Below are 16,977 nucleotides of genomic sequence, written 5' to 3'. Positions count from 1 at the left end.
TGCATTATTCAGTGTATGCTGGTGATTATACACAGTTAATATACAGACGCGTGCAAAAATAAATTCAATACGGAAAGAAAGCAAGAATTGTACAACATTCATATACCTTTGTGTATTACTGCACTTATGAAAACTTAGATTTGTGCTTATTTATGTATACTGATATTTAGTACTCTGCAATAACAAGATATACATGTACTTTTATTTTCTCAACATTCAGTACAAGGTCCTTATCGTTACAGCATTTGACCACTGATACAATATTGAACCTGTGAATGGCCTGGTCGTTATCACGTACCATCCCTACTTATGTTGTATCATCAGGAAACTTTATAATACTGTCTACTTTCAAGGTTATGTTTCAGCGTTAACCGTCACGTGCGAAGACACGAGAAAAACAGCGTCTGTTTTAGTTTTTAAAGGATGCTTTATTTACGAGACACCTGCAAGTTGTCGTGACATCTACGAGAAAAGAATTTCAGAATAATATCAAAGAAATAAAAAAAAGAAATAACATGAACTAAAATAAAAAAATTAAAGAATATTCGAGAAAATAAAAGAAATTGCATTTACAAAATAAACTGAACTTTACAACATAAAGAACTGAGAAAGAACTGAATTAAAAAAATATATAACATGAATAGTAAAAGCAACTGCAAGCACTGAAAAATAAAATAACATTTATAAATAAGATGAGTTAAATCGCAAAAAAGCAACCCAGTCAAGTCAACCATTTGTATTGGCACACATGAGTGTCCCGCTGAATGAAAAATATTATTTATTAAATAAAGAGACGAAGATACACGAACACAAACGGAGAGAGACGAACACACTACCCTAACACAATCACAGCTGAAACTGTCTCATACATTGGTAAACATTGGTCCCACAATCACATGTGAACATGCCATACAAGCATGGCGATAAATCATAGCCCTGAGGCGCACCTGTATTCAAATAAAATGTGTCAGAAAGACTTGAACCAACTTTCACAGCCTTCCACCTATCTAGCAGAGACGTTTTAATTCATTCACATAAAAATACTGGAAATTTCAGGTCGTTTTAAATTAAAATTGGCACGATGGTGTTAAAAGCAGAACTGTGGTCTATAAATAAAACCCCTGCAAGAATTCTTCTTGTCCAAGTGTTCTTTGGATAAGGGGTAAATGAGTTTGAATTTTTCTTCTTTCTTCTAACTTTTCTTCGGTGCTTTCGGCTTGGCAACTTGTTTAGTTCTATAAAAAATAAATATATATATAGTCACAATGAAACAAGTGAAGTCTTTATGTTCCTATTTAGATATACTTAGATCGCCGACATAGAAGGCTTTGGGTATATAATGTTCACTTACTTAGGAAACATTTGGAAAGCCCTCTGGTAGTTAATTGTCCAATATGTAGTATTGGTCTTCTTGTCATACTTGGCATCCAGGATGCCTTTCCATACGGTCTGAAAATGTAGGCTACACGATGCATGTATGTTATAGCATTTATCGAAATTAAATCTTACACAATGCAGGGAATTATATCGGATTCCCTGCACAATGTGACTCTGAATAACATCTGCAACAGACACATTTGCACGTGATCTCATTCTCTCTCTCTCTCTCTCTCTCTCTCTCTCTCTCTCTCTCTCTCTCTCTCTCTCTCTCTCGATCGCGCATTTTTTTTTTTTTTTTGACCGTAACAGTGTAAGAAGACAGTGTATGCAGGACATGAGATATGCTAAAATTCGTTTTATACAGTAACGACGGCTAAAAGATATCAAAAAGTATATTTAAAATTGGGCACCTTACTATTATTATTGTATAGGGGAGACCGGGGCACGTTCGGCCCCGGGGCACGTTCGGCTTTCACTCGTATTTTCCACAATTAACACTTTTGGTCCAGCAGCGACCCCTTTACGTGTCACTTGATCTATTTAGCGGGTCCTACAAAAATAAGGCTTCTGTGGTGCACTCCGTTCGGAAGATATGATTGAAAAACTTATTTTTCACGGGTTAAATTTTTTACGGGTTTGTTTAATTTGGGCCTACTTTAGCATTAATTAGTTGACTTACTGTCACCAATGCATTATAATATAAGAGCATATAGAAAGCCAATTTAAATGAGGTATGGCACCACACTGTCGTCTTCTTAATTATGTTGCTATGGTAACATACATTCGGAATGCAGGCTTGGGGCAAGTTCGGCCCCTCAAGGTGGGGCACATTCGGCCCCTGGGTTGTGTACGTTCGGCCTGGGGCCGAACGTGCCCCGTGGCTTTGGCGAAAGACTTGATTTAAAAATTATTATTTTTAAGCCCAAAAAGTTTGTTATATGCTAACATTTCAGCGCCATTAATGGGGTTAAAACTTAAGCTTGTATCTTCACATTTTAATTGTCGCGTTTTTTCAACCACGCATGAAGCCTTTAATTCAAATATTTAATACATGTACATATCATTAACTTATATTTTCCAGAGAAACACTATGGCATCTGGCCGGAAATATTAACATTGTTTAAAGATCACTGGAATTGTTATCTAGGTTTTTTTAAATATTTCCTTAACGTGACATTATTTCAAACAAATTGTGTATGTTAATATGTTCTTTGTGATTAAAGTTGATGTTTTGCGTTTGAATGCTTTGTTGGGTTTCAAATATTAGAAAGTTTTCCCGTTGGATTAAATGTGGGGTTTCAAAACTGACGTAGGTCGGTTCCTTCATGTTCTGTAATTGATATACATGAGAAGTATAAAGACCTATGCATTAAAAAACAGAAGTTCAATATATGTAGTTCCAGGACAAACATGTACCAAACAAACAATTTCAATTAGGCCTACATATCTTTCTAAAACCTAACTATATTACTTATTTCAAGTATATCGTCACTGTTTAGCACCAAAACACCTATTTTTAAGGTATTCATGTGAAATGGAAATAAAAGAAATCGGTAGGAAAGTATTTTAATTTGCAGGCCGAACGTGCTCCATCGAGAGGCCGAACGTGCCCCAGGCCGGGGCACGTTCGGCCACGTGTTGGAAATTTTTTTTCATGTTAAATTTCTTAAAAACGCAAGGTCTTCTTTACATTTGACCAATGTATAAAAAAAGGAAATTTAGCAGTCTATCTGCTCAAAACACATCATTGAGATTCGTCGTCAAACAGCTGAATTACAACCGATCAAAGGAAAAGGGGCCGAACGTGCCCCGGTCTCCCCTAAGGATTCTTTCCTGGCGTGTACAATTGTTTATGATACGCCCGGCAAACACAGATCGTTATTGTAACGTTACCATGGCGTTTATATGACCCAAAACCGTTTTGGTAACGCTGCTGTAACGTCACAGTAACGTTATGGTAACGTTATACATGATAATGCGTCCTGTGTTTGTTGGGCGGTCTGTTATCATGTACCTTCATCATGCTGCTCTGATCAACATTAAATTTGATCCACGTGTATGTTGGTCGATATTCTATAGCTAGTCGGGTGTAGTTTAATGTATTCACTCCGTTATCCCATGGTCCATAGTGCTTATACAGTTTCGTTGCAAAATAGAGCATGGGGTACCTATGAATTGTTCCAAATTATATTTGTATATATTATAATAACATATATCCTGAAAGCACAGGTGAATGTTTTGGACATAGGTTCAGATAAGCTGAAATGAAATTAACGCTATGCTTCATTTAAGAAATACAAAGCAATCAATAGTAAGCAGCCCAAAATATTGAACGCTTAAAAAACCCTCAACCTCTACCCCCTCTCTCTTTTCATGTAATAATGCTCACTTCTCACTGTTCACGGAGCCAGGTAACCGCGTATGGTTTAAAACCGTGTACACGCCTGAACGGTTGTTGGCATGCTCGATGGGTATCTTCTGGGAGGAAATCCTAAAAAAAATAGCCTGGTTTAAAATTGATATACTTTGTTAGGTCTCTACACATCGAACAGTATATTCAGTGGGGGATTTAGGGAGGGGGTGTCAAGGGGGGCCTGACCGACCCCCCCCCCCCCCCTTTAGAATTCTGAAAAAAAAATTATACTAATATTCCCCTCTTGAAATTATAATTTTTACTAGCTGAATCAAAGTCCTAAACCTTACAAAATGACACCGACCACCCTCTAAAATACCAAATTTTTTTCGGGGCTCTTCAGCGGGCCCTGAACCCCACGCCAGGGGGGTGGGGGTGGTGGGTGAGGGCCGGCTACGCATCCGTGGACCCCCACTTCAAATAATCTTGGATCTGCCCCAAATATTTGAGCGATACGGCCTATCCACTTTGAGCGATTGACAGCTTAATAGCCTGGGTATTGAGTAAGAGAATCATGTTAGATGTAGCTACTGCACTCGACATGACTAATTGCTTGTAGTCTTCCAAGCCAGGATTTCCCGCCAAAAATTTATATTTCACGAATTTTCCCGGGGTAAAAGGCATCCCCCTCCCCCGACTTCCGAATCTTTTAATCGTCCTTTTCTGACACTCTCCATAACCCTGTAAAACTTTTGGAAGAGCCAGAGATCAACCCGGCACTTAGGGCAGGTTTTCCCGATGCATCAGTTATTCCATGCCTCGACTTCTGGATAACGCGGGACTCTTGTGCCGTGACCCGCGTTACTTTCAAACTGTGTCAAGATGGTTGACTAACTGAACAGGGGAGGATGAATGTATTTTTTGCAATATTGATTAGGGCCATTGATCTGTCAATAAATGTTTTAAATATTTTAATTGTCCTCAGATAAGTTCAACAAGAATCTATTAATGCACTACTAGCTTAAAGGGATAATAACTCTTCGTTTTGGCCAATAAATGAATTTTCCTGGAGTAAACAACAATTTTCCCATAGTTACCAATGGTTAATGAATCCATTTTTACATTCAAAGTAAGTCCCTGTTTTTTTTTTGTTGTTTTTTTTTCTAAAAAAGTTTTTTTTTTGTTATAATCCCTTAAGAGATTTTAACAGAGTATAGCCGTCAATGGAGGTCACGTGGTCTAAAGACAAGCTATGATATCAGAATTATAGCTATAACTGCCGTTTTTGTATGAGTTGTTCACAATGTTTTATTGTGAAATATAGATCTCATACGAAGAGTTATTATCCCTTTAACCTGGAAGAGCTGAAAGGTTCATTAACTTAAATATTTTCTTCTACTTACCTGAGAAAAAGATCGTCGTCATCACCGCCCCATCGTATCATATTATTAGAATACCCGTTTGTTTTCTGGAATGTGTTAGGTGCGAATCCTATCACTCCTCCGAGGTAGTGAAAATAGGGCAGTTGCCTGGAATTAAAGCAAGACTTCTATGTGCGTATCAAAATTGTATTTATGGCCTGGTTTGGAAAAGTTCACAAGATTTTGGGATAAAAAATGAGAGCAAGTACCAATCTTTACTAATTAAGCCATCTAAGATATAGAGCATGATAAATAATAGCGGTAAACAGATAAAAAGACAAAAGTATTTTTTTGCTTTGGTTTTCACTATTTGCAAAGTAGTGGCCGACAAATAATCATCACAATATAATTTTCAGCGAGGCTTTATTTTCAGTTTTCACATAATTTCGCACATTATGTTCAGTGAATTCAATATGATATATAAGGGAATATTTTTTAGTGATTCGGGGGTTATTTATAAATCGTCCCTTTTTCTCACAGTCCGCCAGAAATATCTTTCTTTTTCCTTCGGTCAGTGTCTAAGTGAGTGCCAGGGCCGATGGGTGAACAAATAGTCTTCTTATTAGTATTTTAACCCTTCAAACAGCTACCACAAACATTTTCTCGCCCTACAGCCCTGGGGAGAGAGGCGGGATTCTTTGCGGGAGTAAATTATCCTGATACATGCCCGTTCGGAAATCTATCTTCAGCTGCGGCAAAGTGAAAAACCTTGTCAGGCGGACATCTATAGAGAAGTGAATTGTTCACAGGGATTTTATCCACGTCTTGAAATATGTAGCAGGTGAAATTAAACACGGCACTAGCCTCGACGAAGCCAACATTTTTTGCATATCCTGTGTTAAAAGGCTCTGGAAGCGCCTGTAGTAAATAAATGCACCGAATAAAAAATTTAAATATGTACAAAAATAAAGCAGTATAAAGCAATATAAGACTACATAACCCAGGGCCCACTTAGTAGTGTTTCCAGACATCTTTTTAGGCAACCGAGACAGAAATCGAGAGAGAGAGAGAGAGAGAGAGAAAATAAAGGAGAGTAATGAATGTTTCTGAGATGCAAGCGTGTAGCAATCTACCTGTTCAATGACGAATATCTGGTAGTGGCACTTCTGGCTTTGTAGAAAAGGGTGTAGATTTTGGAGAAGAATATCCAGGTGTTCTTGTCTGTCACGATAAGGAATGATGATGGCCACGTGATCCCTAGGCTTGCATGACGTAGGCGTCCACTGACCTCCGGTGGCGACCTCTTTAAATAGTTTTGTTCTATTTGGCGTTGGCAACTGCTTCAGATTAACATTATATGTTTTTTCTAAAAAGAAACAAAGAACACATTTAATTTCCAAAGTCTGGAGTGAAATTAACGGAAAAGAAACAAAAAGCATGGTGATGAATACGTTAGGTATGCATTATATTAAATTTTGTAAATGTGTATTAGCTGGTTTATTTCTACGCTGTTACGCGGCTTGCTTTATTGGTTAACAAACTAATAGGGTAGTCAAAAGATATAATATCAAACACTTGCAATAATTGGTTACAAAGGCAAATATTTTTCTCACGATATCTTTAACAGGGTTGTTCAGTCACTTAGAACTCAATCATTTAATTAGATATGAAAGAAACCATCAAATTCAAGAACAGGGACGGGTCGAGGAATGATTCGTGAGTAGGAAAAATTTCTTTTTTTTCCCGGAAATTTTGCTATGTCGGGGTGCAGGGCTGTTCTAATTTAGGGAGGGGTGTCAAGGAAGGCCTGACCGACCCCCCCACCCCCACCCCCCTTTCGATTTATGAAAAAAATCACACTAATATTAACCTTTTGAAATTATAATTTTTACTATCTGAATCATAGTTCTAAACCTTATAAAATGGCACCGTTAGCCCCTAAAATACTAAATTTTTTCGGTGGACTTCAGTTTGTATAATTTGATGTTTTGTGTTCAATACAAAAGTTTAAAGCCGTTAAGTTTAAGTTAAATTCAAAGAGTTTTGCCATCTCTTGGGGTTATAAACATGTGAATTATAATCATAGTGTTTCTTGTACTTGTTAAGTTCCAAGGCAAAGCGCTTATACTGATGAAAATGAAAATATTTAGATAATTAAGATAATTTTTATGTCAAAATAAATTCTGAAAATCTTTTCGCGATTCAAGTTAGTTTTTTTCTGAATACGGGACGGAGTGATGGGATGTCCATACATTTCTGTTTCAATATTATAGATGCTGGCTTCAGTATGAATGGCGATTTTAGATGGGGCAGACACAGTATACTAGGCCATAAGAGCTATTAATTCATAAATGATTCATAAAATTCATTCGTACCGTATTTCGGCTAGACATAAACTCACCTTTAAGTTGCTTGAAGCATCATCTATATGCTACTGTGTGGATAAATACGCAGTTTATTCTACATGAAACATTTTTACGACTCTTCATATAGGCCTATTTCCAGTTTCACGCTGCTTTACCTTCATGTTAACATTTTGTACAAGCACAAATTTATTCAATTGACCTCACTATTTTCATGTTTTCAGTAATTAAGCTTACCAAAAAGTTCTTGGTTCACTTGACAAGCACTCAAAGGTTTGGGGGGCATTTCTTCTAGTCTTTTTACAAACTTCGCCTTTCTGTAATTGATAAGTGCACCGTTTAATTAGTACAGAGTGTCAGTTTTAAGAAAAAAAATCAAAAACCGTACAAAAACATTTTTGTGACACGTTTTTAACAGTAAATAGTATATTAACAAATACATTTTTAAAAAATGAAGGACAAGAATTATTTCAAGATATGGACGTGTACTTAGGCCGCTTTCAGAACAAGTCGATCCGCGGACTATCAGATCTGCTTGTAGAATTTTGCTGGTCGGTGATTGAGAGTGTATTGACACAGTCTTTCACCTTCTGGCAAAGTACTGCTATGTACAGAAGGAGACCAAATACGCCTCGATCGTGTAGTGAGAACCGTCAGTCGTACAATGGGGGGAAAAATACCATCACTGGAAGGTCTCCATGAGAGCCGAGTCCTCCAAAAATGTGAAGTCCTTTATGAAAGACTTTGGCCATCCAGGTTATAGTTTGTTCAAGCCAATGTCAACAATGCCATAGCAATGGTCCCTCAATTTCTAAAGCAACCTCTAAATGTACCGAAGCCAGATACTATCCAACAGTAATACGATTTTTAATCGGCGTATCTAAACTTATCATGTATCTTTCAATCTCACACATACTTGCGAAAATTGGCCATTTTGTCCATAGGTCACAAATTTCAAACTTAGTATTAATGTGACAATAAATTATCATCTCATATTAAACAGCATCCTACCGATGTGTTATATTTCTGTTGCCCCTCAGCCAAAAGGCCTCCTCATCCTGTGAGAATTGCAATCAATCGCCTATTTCCGGTCACAGCCAAGAAGAATGTTCCTTTGTTACCTTACCCATGGAACATGTGACCAAAAACAAAGCGACATTGAAACATCTTCATAATAGCCAACATTTTTAGTCTGTTCCAATATCCTCGTTTTAAATCAAGTGTTGCGTCTAATATCTACTCAAACATACCTGATTGTTGACTTTGAACGGTAGAAAACTATTAGCGGAAAACTCACTACAGCCAGGGTAGAAAAGAGCAAAAATAGCCTCATGTTGGTCGACATCTGCATTTTTTCTGCGCTTCGTTATTTCACTTTATGTGATAGATACAATACAAGTCGCTAAGCTGCACGTGAAATATTATGAGTGTATCGTCGAGCTGCAAAAGAGAAAGTGTACGAATAATTTTCACGTATATAGCCCGGCGACGTGTATTGTCCAAGTATATGGCTTAAACCACAGCCTCTGATTGGCTCAAACACTTTACTGCCCTTGCGATGTTTTACTCATACATGTTAAGGGGCAAATCTTTATCGGAGGCCAGCAGAGTGATGAATTTTATTCCAACTCGGACATTTGTTGTGTTTTGTGTCCGCGATTTCAAGCAAAAAATCTTGCAGGACATTAGAAAAAATTGACAAGCGTTATGAGCCGACCATGGCTCGAAGAGGATGTAAGGCAAGGACATCTGGATATCAAGTGAAAAATCAATCTACGGTAAAGGGTACCTAGAGCTCATTGCGGTCACTTTGCCCACGTATTATGGACGATAGAGAGCGAGAGTGAACGAGCCTTCGACACGTGGTCACACGATAGCGAAAAATGGACCATCCGAGACATTTGGATATTCTCTAGGCAATTCAACAGTTACTGAGCATGTACAGGCCCGTAACCAGCAACTTCAAAACGGGGCTCTCTTTATGGAAATAGTGAAACTTATACCATGCAACCCTCGTGGATCTAGATCAAAGATATAATTTACTCTTCCATGTCGCATTCAATTGACGATTAAACAAAACTCGGTCCAAAAGCGATTTAAGTCCAAATAAAAAATTTAAATACCAGTATCCATCAGATCACTCCCACACCAACTACACGGAGCTCATGCTACATTGTCCTGCTGTTTATTATTAAGACTGATTCCTACATCTGAATTTTCAAAAACCACTTCGGTTTTACACTCGAATTTACCGGTGACCGTGAATTTTGGATCCTTCGGTGCCGCGTCTGGTAATAGTTGGGTATGCCTGGTAAAGAAAAATCGCCATTTGCGATCTGGAGCTGCGTTTGTGACTGTTTGTGGGGCTTGTTTATCACAAGTTTGTGTTTCCAAGAAGTATCACTACAAAAGCACCATAAAATCATAGTTGAAACTGTTGCTCTGTAGAAGTTAATGGGTTCTCATCCTTGGTGGCACAGAATTTTAACCAGGTGGTGCTGATGGGCAGCCACTGCACTGCATATCCCACACTTTTCCAAATTGTAAAGAGTAGCTCACATTCAGGAACCCCAATGATTATCTATGACAATGCCTGGTTCCTGGTTCCTTTATGTACTCATTCACTTTCCATTTCACCTGAGAAGTTTTAATAATAATAATAATAATAATAATAATAATAATCTTTATTGGAAAATCGCAACTCGAAGGTTGAAGTTAAACAATAATGTAATTTATTTATTTAAATGAAATGAATATTCAAGTCAAGGAAGCCTTGTCATTTTTGCACTGGTGCACTCTGTAGACCCTGGGGCGGATACAGCTCGGCTGCCATATTAGGCGCTCAGAGCTAATATAACATTTCTGCACTGCCTGACCAGGCCCCTGCTTCAAACCCCTTAGTGCTGAGTGCCAAGCGGGGAGACAGCAGGTACCGTTTATAAAGGACTGGTATGTCCCCGGACGGGTTTTGAACCCACGTCCTCCCGCTCTGGAGGCGGACACTCTAACCACAAGGCGGTTGGTCGGTTTTTTTTTATAATGGGCGCTGTTATGTGATGCTCTGTGTCATTAACGTGTACATTCAAATTGAAGGAAATGACACTGCTAATGGCAACATTTTATGACAAATTTTGGTAATGTGTAAATGTTGTTTTATTAGAGAAAGAATTGTTTTCCTGATTTTAAATATATATATCCCTTTTTATGGGTCACCCCCTTTTCGTCAAGGGTTGTAATTTTAACATCTTTTCCATATACTAAACATCATTTAAAATCTGCCAAGGCTTGTTTTTATTTGTCTTTTATGAAAACATAAACATACAGCACTTGTAGGTCTCACGGTAAAAATGTCCACTTTTTTTTCGGAAAAAGACCCCCCTTGAAATTGCTGGCTACGGGCCTGAATGTTCAAGTAAAACCGTGGAAATGGATATCGTCATTTGTTAATAGACAACAGGCAGTGTAGGGGGAAGTTCAGATATGAATGCACTCCCCCCTTCCAGACATTTTTTCATACAAAATTCCCACATTGTTGCTCAAAATGTTTATCGTGCCCCGAGAATTTGGATCTCGAAGTTATAGGTTTTTAAAGCACAATTACGCAATGTTGAGCAAAAGTGTACGTCTTCATCTAACTCTGGGTCAAGGATTTTCTTACAATAGTATATTACACATTTTATAAGATCGCCTGTCGTTTTTATTTACTTCGCAGTTAGATAAGAGATAAATGAGTTAAAACTTTTCTTCTTTCTTCTATCTTTTCTTCGGTGCTTTCCGCTTGGCAACTTGTTTAGTTCTGTAAAAATATATGTACATAGTCGCAATGAAACAAGTTAATTCTTTATGTTCATAATTTAGAAATCCTTATACTGGGTTCCCATCCCTAGATCGATCTAACAGGATCGGTCCATCTCCACGGGGTCCCTCGCTATGTTGCTTCCAGCTCAAGCGGCTTAGACGTCAGGGGCGCCCACTAAAGCTGCTAAACGATAGTTAATTACCCGCCCAAGTTAAATGCAATTAAGCCAAAAGCCCCTTGGAGATAGTTCGATCCAAAATTGGTACGACAGTCTCTAGGAATGCTCTCTAAGATCAACGACATATGAGGCTTTGGCTATATATATAACGTTCACTTACTTAGGAAACATTTGGAAAGCCCTCTTGTAGTTAATTGTCCAATATGTAGTATTGGTCTTCTTGTCATACTTGGCATCCAGGATGCCTCTCCATACGGTCTGAAAATGTGCACGATGCATTATATGAATGCGTATGTAATGGCGTTTATCAAAATTAAATCTCACACAGTGTCACTTGGCCGCGAATTTTTTTGACAGAAGCAAAGTATAAGAAGACAGTGTATGCAGGACATGAGATATGCTGAACTTAATGTTCATAGCGTAACGACGACTAAAATATATTAAATAGTATATTTGAAATCGGGCAACTTAGAGGAATAACATAAATCATGATTTCATTATTACTGTATAAGGATTCTTTTCTGACGTGTACAATTTTTTTTTGATACGCCCGACAAACACAGATCGTTATTGTAACGTTATTGTAACGTTTATATGACCCAAAACCGTTTTGGTAACGCTGCTGTAACGTCACAGTAACGTTATGGTAACGTTATACATGATAATACGTCCTGTGTTTATTGGGCGGTCTGTTATCACGTACCTTCATCATGCTGTTCTGGTCAACATTAAATTTGATCCACGTGTATGATGGTCGATATTCTACAGCTAGTCGGGTGTAGTTTAATGTATTCACTCCGTTATCCCACGGTCCGTAGTGCTTATACAGCTTTGTTGCAAAATAGAGCATGGGGTACCTATGAATTGTTCCAAATTATATTTTTATAAATTATAAAAGGTGAAAGTTCTGGACATAGGTTCAGGTAAGCTGATATGAAAATAAGGCTATGCTTCATTTAAGAAATACAAAGCAATAAAGTTTAAACCTCCACCTCTATCTCCGCCTCCCTTTACAAGTAATGCTATAGCTTACCTCTCACTGTTCACGGATCCAGGCAACCGCGTATGGTTTAAAACCGTGTACACGCCTGAACGGCTGTTGGCATGCTCGATGGGTATCTTCTGGGAGGAAATTCTATAAAAAAATAGCCCTTTTTAAAATTGATATACTTTGTTAGGCCTCTTCACGTCGAACATTCAACATGAAGCAATTCATGCACTTAGAATGCGTTCAAAATCTTGGAATGGATTGCTTTCAAATTGAATGTGTTCTAACTTTAATATAAACATTGTGCCATAGAGGCTTAACCACAAACCAAATCCAGTCTACCTACAGTAGAATATTAATGACCACCATCTCGAAATAAATTAGTGTAGCCAATATTTAATAACAGTGGAAATATGGACTTCTTAGGTCTAAAACTAGGCACTAGATTAATCTTAAAGAGCTGAAAAAGTTCATTTACTTTAAAATTTTCTTCTCGTTACCTGAGAAAAAGATCGTCGTCATCACCACCCCATCTTATCATATTATTAGAAAACCCGTTTGTTTTCTTGAATGTGTTAGGTGGGAATCCAATCACTCCTCCGAGGTAGTAAAAATAGGGCAGCTGCCTGAAATCGAATCATGATTTCTATGTGCATATCAAAATTGAGTTTATGGCCTTGGAAAAGTTCACAAGATTTTGGGGTAAAATGAGAGCTAGTACCAATCCTTACTAATTAAGCCATCTAAGATATAGAGCATGATAAATAATAGCGGTAAACAGATAAAAAGAGAAAGGTAGGCTATTTTTTCGCTTTGATTTTCACTATTTGCAAAGTAGTGGCCGACACATAATCGAAAGTTCACAAGGTTTTTGGATAATATGATACTCAGCCATCTAAGATTTAGAGCATGATAAATAATAGCGGTAAACAGATAAAAAGACAAAAGTATTTTTGGCTTTGATTTTCGCTATTTGCAAAGTTGTGGCCGACACATAATCATCACAATTATTATTTTTATACATTAATTATTTTCAGCGAGGCTTTATTTTCAGTTTTTCACATAATTTCACACATTATTTTCAGTGAATTCAATAGGATTCATTAGAGAATACTTTTTAGTGATTCGGGGGTTATTTATAAATCGTCCCTTTTTCTCACAGTCCGCCAGAAATATCTTTCTTTTTCCTTCGATCAGTGTCTAAGTGAGTGTCATGGTCGGTGGGTGAACAAAAGGTCTTTTTATTTGTATTTTAACCCTTCAAACAGCTACCGCAAACATTTTCTCGCCCTACAGCTCTGGGGAGAGAGGCGGGATTCTTTGCGGAAGTAAATTATCCTGATACATACCCGTTCGGAAATCTATCCTCAGCGGCGGCAAAGTGAAAAACCTTGTCAGGCGGACATCTATAGAGAAGTGAATTGTTCACAGGGATTTTATCCACGTCGTGAAATATGTAGCAGGTAAAATTAAACACGGCACTAGCCTCGACGAAGCCAACATTTTTGGCATAGCCTGTGTTAAAAGGCTCTGGAAGCGCCTGTAGTAAATAAATGCACCGAATAAAAATTTAAATTATGTACAAAAATAAAGCAGTATGAAGCGATATAAAATTTCATATTCCAGGGACACATATTAGTGTTTTCAAACGCCTTTTAGGCAACCCAGACAGAAATCGATAGAGAGAGAGAGAGAGAGAGAGAGAGAGAGAGAAAACAGGAGAGTTATGAATGTTTCTGAGATGCAAGCGTGTAGCAATCTACCTGTTCAATGACGAATATCTGGTAGTGACACTTCTGGCTTTGTAGAAAAGGGTGTAGATTTTGGAGTAGAATATCCAGGTGTTCTTGTCTGTCACGGTAAGGAATGATGATGGCCACGTGGTCCCTAGGCTTGCATGACGTAGGTGCCCATCTGCCTCCAGTGGCGACCTCTTTAAATAGTTTTGTTCTATTTGGCGTTGGCAACTGCTTCAGATTGACTTTATATGTTTTTTCTAAAAAGAAACAAAGAACACACTTAATTTCCGAAGTCTGGAGTGAAATAAATGGAAAAGAAACAAAAATCATGGGGATGAATACATCAGGTGTGTATTATATTAATTTTTGTAAATATGTATCAGCTGGTTTAATTTTATGCTGTTGCGCGGCTTGATTTATTAATAATTTATTCAGCTTTGCAATGTTAAAATTTTCCATTGTTCGCTGTCTAGGCTACTACTGAATCTACCATATTGTGCTTAGGCCACACTTTTTTATTTTTATGGATGACATCCTCTGGGGACCCCGAAATCGGTGCGAGAGGGCGAAAAAAAAAAAAAAAAAAAAAACAGTCCAAAAAAAAAAAAAAAAAGCTGCTTAAGTAAAGGAATGCTGTCAGTACACAGTTGGAAACGCAAATTTACCACAGAAACACGTATCAAACTGACAATGTCTTTATCCATGCTCTCAAAATATTAAAGCATTGTGAATACTTCGTAGAAAGGTAAAAAAAGTCATGAATAGACAGGCCCGTAGCCAGAGGGTTTGAAAGAACCACCCCTTTTGCTGGGAAAAGGTCCACTAAGCAAGCCAGAAGATAATGCCCTTAGTGTTAGTAAAGTAGCAGGTAAAAACTTTCCAACAGATACTGGCCGAAGCACGTTGGATTATACATTTTTGCTCAAAATGGTTGTCACACTCTTGAGATTTTTTTTTGAAATAATGGTTTAGGTTTTCAAAGCTATCATTATGTTGGAATTTTGGCTTATTTTTTCCACAAAAATTCAATGACCATTTGACATTACAAAGGGCAGTTGTGAGTACACCTCAATGGAATCCAGTTCCAAAGCAAAGCGCTTCTACTGATGAAAATGAAAATATTTAGATAATAAAGACAATTTTTATGTCAAAATAAATTCTGAAAATCTTTTCGAGATTCAAGTTTTTTCTGAATACGGGACTGAGTGACGGAATGTCCATATATTTCTGTATCAATATTATAGACGCTGGCTTCAGTATGAATGGCGATTTTAGATGGGGCAGACACAGTATACTAGGCCATAAGAGCTATTAATTCATAAATGATTCATAAAATTCATTCGTACCGTATTTCGGCTGGACATAAACTCACCTTTAAGTTGCTTGAAGCATCATCTATATGCTACTGTGTGGACAAATACGCGGTTTATTCTACATGAAACATTTTTACGACTCTTCATATAGGCATATTTCCAGTTTCACGCTATTTTCACATTCATGTAGACATATTGTACAAGCACAAATTTTTTAAAACGACCTTACTCTTTCAATGTTTTAGTGATTCGGCTTACCCAAAAGCTCTTGGTTCACTTGGCAAACACTCAAAGGTTGGGGGGGTATTTCTTCTATTCTTTTTACAAAAACTATCTCCGCCTCTCTGTAATTGATAAGTGCATCGTTTAAATAGTCGAGAGTGTCAGTTTTAAGAAAAAAAAAATAAGATCAAAAACTTGTGACACGTTTTTAACAAAACAAAAATAGTATATTAACAAATAATTTTAAAAAAAATGAAGGAAAATTATATACTTTAAATTATAAACATATGAAGTCCTTTATGAAAGACTTTGGCCATCCAGGTTATAGTTTGTTCAAGCCAATGTCAACAATGCCATAGCAATGGTCCCTCAATTTCTAAAGCAACCTCTAAATGTACCGAAGCCAGATACTATCCAACAGCAATACGATTTTTAATCGGCGTACCTAAACTTATAATGCATCTTTTAATCTGACTCATAACAAATTGGTCATTTTGTCGACAGGTCACAAAGATTTTCACTTCAAACTTTGTATAAATATGACAATAAATTTTCATCCTATATTAAACAGCATCCTACCGGTGTGTAATGTGGCTGTTGCCCCTCAGTCAAAAGGCCTCCTCATCCTGTGGGAATTGCAATCAATCGCCTACTGCCGGTCACAGCCAAGAAGAACGTTCTTATGTTAAATTACCCATGGAACATGTGACCAAAAGTAAAGGCAACATTGGAAACATCCTCATGTAAGCCAACATCTTTTTCGGCTGTTCTAATATATCTCCGTTTTTTAAAACGAGTTTTAAAAATCAAGTGCTGCGACTAATTTCTACTCAAACATACCTGATTGTCGACTTTGAACGGTGGAAAACTATAAGCGGAAAACTCACTACAGCCAAGGTAGAAAAGAGCAAAAATAGCCTCATGTTGGTCGACATCTGCATTTTTTCTGCGCTTCGTTATTTCACTCTATGTGATAGATACAATACAAGTCGCTAAGCTGCACGTGAAATATTATGAGTGTATCGTCGAGCCGCAAAAGAGAAAGTGTACGAATAATTTTCACGTATAGCCCGGCGACGTGTATTGTCCCTGTATAGGGCTTAAACCACAGCCTCTGATTGGCTCAAACACTTAACTGCCCTTGCGATGTTTTACTCATACATGTTAAGGGGCAAATCTTTACCGGAGGCCAGTTAAGTGATGAATTTGACTCCAACTCGGACATTTGTTGCGTTTTGTGTCCGTGATTCCAAGTGTAACCGAGGCACGACAAAAAATGTA

At 37.6% G+C, this 16,977-nt stretch overlaps 1 protein-coding gene across 1 annotated transcript; it reads right to left on the bottom strand.

The window, feature by feature from the left end:
• Nucleotides 1-3: 3 nt before the first annotated feature.
• LOC147759756 (beta-1,4-galactosyltransferase 4-like) lies at nucleotides 4-7,787 on the bottom strand. Its single transcript, XM_086995550.1, has 8 exons — nucleotides 7,695-7,787; nucleotides 6,228-6,460; nucleotides 5,809-6,012; nucleotides 5,137-5,282; nucleotides 3,770-3,871; nucleotides 3,395-3,548; nucleotides 1,352-1,449; nucleotides 4-1,235 (listed from the first exon to the last, which is right to left on the bottom strand). Exons 1-8 carry the CDS (start codon nucleotides 7,741-7,743, stop codon nucleotides 1,193-1,195), a joined length of 1,029 nt encoding a protein of 342 aa, XP_086851676.1. The 5' UTR covers nucleotides 7,744-7,787; the 3' UTR covers nucleotides 4-1,192.
• Between the last annotated feature and the right edge of the window lie 9,190 nt (nucleotides 7,788-16,977).

Source organism: Lingula anatina, chromosome 9 (genome assembly GCF_051362555.1).
Source record: "Lingula anatina isolate TDL-2025a chromosome 9, LinAna3.0, whole genome shotgun sequence".
In the NCBI taxonomy this organism is placed as follows: Eukaryota; Metazoa; Brachiopoda; class Lingulata; order Lingulida; family Lingulidae; genus Lingula; species Lingula anatina.
The sequence above is the reverse complement of the archived record's forward strand: the minus strand, read 5'-3'. Positions and strand labels throughout refer to the sequence as shown.

What these genes read in the sequence shown, in the direction of transcription:
- LOC147759756 (XM_086995550.1), bottom strand. Translation starts at nt 7,743, where the DNA reads ATGCCCCCCAAACCTTTGAGTGCTTGTCAAGTGAACCAAGAACTTTTT. An exon ending in AGATATTCGTCATTGAACAG is followed by an intron (nt 6,013 to 6,227) that starts GTAGATTGCTAC and finishes TATTTACTACAG; the next exon opens with GCGCTTCCAGAGCCTTTTAA. An exon ending in GCTTTCCAAATGTTTCCTAA is followed by an intron (nt 1,236 to 1,351) that starts GTAAGTGAACAT and finishes TATTTTTTATAG; the next exon opens with AACTAAACAAGTTGCCAAGC.